The sequence below is a fragment of the Bubalus kerabau genome, chromosome 1, assembly GCF_029407905.1.
Source record: "Bubalus kerabau isolate K-KA32 ecotype Philippines breed swamp buffalo chromosome 1, PCC_UOA_SB_1v2, whole genome shotgun sequence".
Taxonomy (NCBI): domain Eukaryota; kingdom Metazoa; phylum Chordata; class Mammalia; order Artiodactyla; family Bovidae; genus Bubalus; species Bubalus kerabau.
Genome location: NC_073624.1, coordinates 255,894,554 through 255,901,212, shown reverse-complemented (window position 1 = coordinate 255,901,212; position 6,659 = coordinate 255,894,554). Strand labels below are relative to the sequence as shown.

At 40.3% G+C, this 6,659-nt stretch overlaps 1 protein-coding gene and 1 non-coding gene across 2 annotated transcripts; both read right to left on the bottom strand.

Annotated features, from left to right (window-relative positions):
• Positions 1–2,025: 2,025 nt before the first annotated feature.
• On the bottom strand, positions 2,026–4,202 carry LOC129638849 (cytochrome c oxidase subunit 7C, mitochondrial). The gene is made up of 3 exons (XM_055563560.1): positions 4,016–4,202; positions 3,049–3,177; positions 2,026–2,129 (listed from the first exon to the last, which is right to left on the bottom strand). Exons 1-2 carry the CDS (start codon positions 4,088–4,090, stop codon positions 3,061–3,063), a joined length of 192 nt encoding a protein of 63 aa, XP_055419535.1. The 5' UTR covers positions 4,091–4,202; the 3' UTR covers positions 2,026–2,129; positions 3,049–3,060.
• Positions 2,231–2,293, bottom strand: LOC129642599 (small nucleolar RNA Z39). The gene has a single exon (XR_008709851.1). It is a non-coding gene; the product is annotated as a small nucleolar RNA Z39 (small nucleolar RNA).
• Positions 4,203–6,659: the final 2,457 nt, after the last annotated feature.

Here is a 6,659-nt window from a genome sequence, read left to right as displayed (position 1 = left end):
ACTGAAATATGGTCAAGCCTGGCTTTGAATCATATTTTAATCCTTAGTCCATTTGTACTGCTTCTACAGCAAAACATAGGTTTTGATTTTTCACCAGGATAGCCAAAACTTTACTATGTAACCAATAATACTAGCTCCCTTCAAAAATGATTCATGGGTTGTAGTCCCCAACCAAAATCCCTCCCTACCCAGGTATTCTGGTTAAGGAAGCCTCTGCATAAGGTATACTTGGCCTAGCAGTTCAACTAAGTATGTATGGGCCCATTTAGCTCAAATTTTTATAAGAGAATCTGGATTTTTATGGGAATCTTGTGGTTTTAAATATCACCTTGAATTTTGAAAAATCAGTGGAGGAAAATACACAAAATTGGGCAAAAAAATTCTGTGGTGGTTTTAAAAATCCAAGCCAACATTAAAAAAATTAAACTGAATGAAATCACACACTTCTGTGAAATTGCAATGGTTAATTTTACATCCAGTTAACTGAGGAATGGTGTCTTGATACCTGTCTAAACATTATTCTGGATATTTCTGTGAAGGTATTTTTGGGGATGAAGATTTCCTTTTTTTCCCCTTCAGCTACACTGCACAGCTTGCAGAATCTTAGTTCCCTGACCAGGGAGTGATTTGACTAGGGCAGTGAAAAATGCCAAGTCATAATCACTAGACTGGGAATTCCTGAGATTACCATTAGTTTCAGTAAAACTTACTCTCTACATGAGCAGGCCACATCCAATTAGTTGAAGGAATTAATAAAAAAAAGATGGACTTCTGAGGAAATTCTGCTAGCAGATGGTTTGCAATTGGAACATCAACTCTTCCTTGTGTCTCCCACTTTCAGTTTATCCCATCAGACTGTTGACCTGACAAACTCACAATTCCAAGAACCAATTTCTTAAAATAAATCTCTCCATAGACACAGGCTGTTAGTTGTTTCTCTGGAGAACGTAAGTACAAAAACTAAAAAGTTGTCTAGTATCTATCACTAAGAGCCAGCCCACTGAAGTCCTTTTACAGGGAATGGGTAAACTGGACTCCTATTTCAGGAGAGTTAAAGGAGATTTTTCTCTTATTCATGTATACCACTCAAATACTTAATTCAAAAAGACAAATCTAATACATGACATTTTCTACCTTGACCCTGCTGTAAAATAAAATACATTACTTTTGGCTCTTGATACAAATTGTAAATCGGGAAGGAAGGTGGGGGAAGCAGGTCCTAGGACTTGCCAGGACGTAAAATGTTTAATATAGCTCAATGAATCTCAAAATAGGAAGGAGGCTCTAGTACCCTTTCCACCAAGAAAACCAGACGGCTAAATTTGTAATTCAGCAATGATTCAAACAAAAAATTCAAAATCATTTTATGAACCCTAAACTCTTATTCTTGCTTCTGTGGTTCCCAAAGGTAGAAATCCTTAATGTTATACAGAATATCTCCCCAAGCACAGAATACCATGACTTATCACTGATACAATTACTAATCAGAGCCATCTCACAACTCATTTCTCCTAGTCAAAGCATCAGAAAAGGGGAGTATTTCCTATATTATCTCACATGCTATTACATTTCAAATATTCCTTTAATCTAAACAAGATTAATATTGGTCAGTAGCACATCTATGAAGGCAAAAATTTCAGTGTTATGGTACAGAGGAAGAAAATGAAGCTCTTGAACTTAAAATCTCCATACACTACTGATTTTCCTAATGTTTAACTAATTATCACTCATGGAGAAAAATGAATTTACTCCTTCAAAGTAAAAAAAAAATAAATAAAGACTAAAAAGACATTTTTTTCCCTCCCTTTAAAATAAAAATCACAGGATAAGTCTGCACTTCTCTTTTATAATGAATTGCCGCCAACAAATTCTTGACCCATGAATCAAAAAAGAAAAAAATTCAGATTTTAAGACCAAGAAACAAGCTAAATCAAATACATATTAAGAAACTAATAATGCAATATTACCCAAACAAAATGTAAGCACATGTTCAATTATCATGTTCCATATTTCAGAGAAGAGGCATTAAGGATTTATGCTATAAGTTTATTTACAAACATCTAGGATGCTGAGTTCAAGGGATTGATCCTTTTAAGAGACTGCACCTCTTAATATGCTTCTCTTCCTATCTGTGAATAAAAACACAAAAAATTAATGACATTGAAACTCAAATTTAACAGAAATCATGCAGTTTCATTAATGTATTGTCTGTCCTTCAATTTTTGACTGCTGCATCAGAAAGCGTTTACAGTATCATGATTTTACTCATACTGATTTGCTTCATCATATGCACCAAGTAATGGCTTGGATAAATCATTTCCCTTCTAAACTAAGACAAGTGAAGTCCTTCTTTTCTAAAGTATATTTTGGAATTTATTCCAACCAACCCACAGAGCCTCCTATTGTGTTGTTTTTGAGGAAAATTCTAATTACAATATTAATTTTCTCACTCAGTCATGCTTTAGTTGCTAAGTTGGGTCTGACTCTTGAGATCCTGAGGAATATAGCCCACCAGGCTCTTCTGTCAATGGGATTTTCCAGGCAAGAATACTGGAGTGGTTTGCCATTTCCTTCTTACTCAGGGACTCTACTAATCTTGCAGCACACATGATTCCTTCATGTATATACTAACATATACCACCCTCAAGACAGATGAACATTAATGAGTTTTCTAGAACTTTTCCTGGTCAAGAACCTCAGCTCTGGAACAAGACTGCCTGGATAGAATTCCTGGTCCACCACTGCTAGCTATGGAATACTATGCAAGTTGACATTTTTTTTTTTTGGTCTCAAATCAGGTTAATACCTCACAGTTTTGCCTGGGAAGCAATCTGAGCCTATTAATACTAGGTGTGCCTAATAAACAGCAGCACTCAATAAACACTGGCTTTCAGGCAAAGATATGTTTGTCTATAGGTTTAACCTGTCTCCCACCAATGTCACATGCCCACTTAACTTCAGTATTTGTGATTTTGAGGGGGTGGGTGGTAAAGGAAGAAAGGAATAAAGGAGAAACTTCTGCGAAGGTTATAAGTCCATTAAAGTTACCTGTCTCATGGATTACTTTTTAAGCAGTTGGTGTCTGACGATAAAGAAAGGTGCAGCAAATCCAGACCCAAAGAACAAAGTCATCATAGCTAGTAATCTCCACTTGTTTTCCACTGAAAATGGTATATTCTGTTGGGAACAAAAGAGAACAAACAACAAATACTGAACTTCAAACCATCTGATTTTACAGATTAAAAGTAAGTACAGAGGAAATGCTAATTTTGATATAATCAGGTTATATATGCCTGGTCAAATACCTGAGCTCTGGAACAAGACTGCTTGGTTTAAAAATCCTGGTCCACCATTGCTATGTATGGAATACTGGGCAACTTAATCATAGCACTTTTTAACATCTTTAAAATCATATGACCTTCACCGCAAACACTAGATGGTAAAAAAATTCCTGGCTTTCCTCTTCGACTCTATCCCTTTACACCCTTTCTAGGCCTCAGGGTAACCCCAGGAGGCTGTTACAATTACCCGCTTGAAGCTATTCATAATTAAAGCTAAAACCAACCTCAAGGATGGTTAATACTTCTAATTTCGTCAATTCGTTTAGAAAGACTAGCCCCACATCATAGGCCCTCACAACCCCGAGTTTTCAATGACCTTCACTTCGAAGCCGGTGACCTTTAGCTAGGTTTTAAGCCACAATACCTGCAGTCAGAGGTTCTAAGGTCCCCCGAATTTTGAAGGGCGGGGTGGGGTGCGCGGGGGAAATGGGGGGAGCGCTAGAGCGAGATAAGGCCTGTGGCTTCATTTACTGAAGCCTATTCATGACTAGAGCGCGCAGTCACACTCCTGAACTTTCTCCCGGGTCCCTGGGGGAAGCGGAATGCTAGTCGACGTCCCAGTTTAAAACCCTGGCTTCTCACTTCTCTCTTCACGGCGCATAGTAGGCCCCGAAGTTCAGTCAGTCGCGGCCAAGTGCCCCCTACCCAACGAAGCAGGCCCCTTCCATACTAACCTTCCCTGGACCCTCCTCATAGTGGCTCCGACGAACCACTGAGGTTGTGAACCTCCGGATGCTCTGTCCCAACATAGCGCTGTTGGACGCTCTACAAAAGATCCAGAGAACGCGGAAGAAATGGCGGCTGCAAAACCACCGCTCCTTGCCTCACGACCTTGCTCCTCTAACTGCAAGGATCGAAAGGGAAGATGGGAAACGAGGCACAGTTATCGGCAAACGCGAGAAAACGGCGCTCTGAGGATTGTGGGAATTGTAGTTTAGATCACCGCGGCGCATTGTCGGCCCTGAAGGATTGTGGGAAATGTAGTCTGGCAGCAGATTCTCAGTGATTCTTTTAGAGCTGAGTTCTTTAGGCTTGTTTCTAAAACGATTTTACTGAAGTTAACGAAGCAGTTTACGTATGTTCTAGTTTATGGAAAAGGAAAATAAACCTCTCCCTTTTCTTTTTTTTGTGACTATCTGCTAAGTGTTTCTAATTTGCACTACTACGTCGCTCTGAGATGTGTGAAGAAAGCATAACAACAAATAATCAAATAATATGCAGTGCAAAGGATTTCAGAGAGAAAACTGAATTGATATGCCAAGGGAAGGGTTATTGGAAGTAAGCGTAGTTGCTCAGTCCTGTCGGACTTCCCCCCAGACTCCTCTGTCCATGGAATTCTCCAGGCAAGAATACTGGAGTGGATTGCCATTCCCTTCTCCAGGGGATCTTCCCATCCCAGGGATCGAACCTGGGTCTCCCACATTTCAAGCAGATTCTTTACTGTCTAAGCCACAAGGGAAGCCCCCCTTGGAAGTATAGAGAACTAAATGCAACAGAACTAGGGAAAGAGGGCAGAGAAAACTCAAGGTCAGCATTAGTGTGGCATGTTGGGAGTGCAGAAGAGAAAACAGCCTGTGATCCCGGCCAGCCTGGACTAGGAGCTGGTGCTCTTCTGCTGAAACTAAACAATTTAAGAGGACATGTGCATCATAGTGACTCTCCTCAGTGATGGCTCAAGAACATAAGATCACTTTATTATATATGAACATAGACAAAACATGAACATTGTTCAAATCACGAAGATGACCAAGCATCACTATATCTCATCAATATGATTTCTGCTTCTTTGTCAATTACAATGTTAATCATAAACTAATATTTCTTCCTCCTAGGTAAGATTTAGTTAAGGTAGTAAAAGTCACTGGAAACAAGCCTAAATCCTGTAAATTCTAACACTTTATTGAGATCCTGAGGGTTCCTCTAGGTATTTGATCTCCCTTACTGCAACCAATAATAAACCCAACTTATTCATTTATAGAAGGGAATGGCTATACACTTCAGTGCTGACAAAGGTCTGTCTAGCCAAAGCTATGATTTTTCCAGTATGCTTGTATGGATGTGAGAGTTGGACCATAAAGCTGAGCGCCGAAGAATTATTCCTTTTGAACTGTGGTGCTGGAGAAGACTCTTGAGAGTCCCTTGGACTACAAGGAGATCCAATCAGTCAATCCTAAAAGAAATCAATCTTGAATATTCACTGGAAGGACTGATGCTGAAGCTGAAGGTCCAATACTTTGGTCACCAGATGGAAAGAACTGACTCATTGGAAAAGATTCTGATGCTGGGAAAGATTTAAGGTGGGAGGAGAAGGGGATGACAGAGAATGAGATGGTTGGATGGCATCACTGACTCAATGGGCATGAGTCTGAGCAAACTCTGGGAGTTGGTGATGGACAGGGAAGCCTGACGTGCTGCAGTCCATGAGGTTGCAAACAGTCTGACACAATGGGACTGAGCAACTGAACTGAACTGAACTGAACTCACTTCAGTATTCCTGCTGGTGCTGCTGCTGCTGCTGCTAAGTCGATTCAGTCATGTCCAACTCTGTGTGACCCCATAGACGGCAGCCCAGGGGTGCCATTGCCTTCTCAGTATTCCTACCTGGAGAATTCCATGGACTGTATAGTCCATGGGGTCACAAAGAGTCAGACACACACTGAGAAACTTTCACTAACTCACTGCTGTTAGTCTTTGATCAGTGCGTATTGGGAAGAAATTGGTGATAAATGAGGCCAGGAAAGCAGCATTAGGTTAAATTGTGAAGGGCCCTGCTAACCTAAAGAAAGAAGGCGAAAGAAAGTGAAGTCGCTGAGTCCTGTCCGACTCTTTGGGACCCCATGGACTGTAGCCTACCAGGCTCCTCCGTCCATGGGATTTTCCAGGCAAGAGTACTGGAGTGGGGTGCCATTTCCTTCTCCAGAGTATCTTCCTGACCCAGGGATTGAACCCAGGTCTCCCACTTTGTAAGCAAGACAATGAGCCACCGTCTGAGCCACCAGGGAAGTCCTGGTGGCCTACGTTTTATGTTATTCATCTGTGGCAGAGTGCACAGATGACTCATTTATGCAGCATCAGTAAACAAAGTTGATTAAGATTTAAGTCTTTGAAAAATGGATATAAAGTGCATGCTTTCATCTTCCTTTAGCTTTTAAAAGAGAAAAGCCATGTTTCACTTCTATCAAAACACAAAAACATAAAGTGAAGAAATTTTATTTCTACAAGGAGCTTGTAACTGAGTAGAGATACATGTAGAACATAACTGGTGTTTTCTCCTTATTGACAGAGACTATATGATATTCGGTTTTTTTAAAAGTCCCC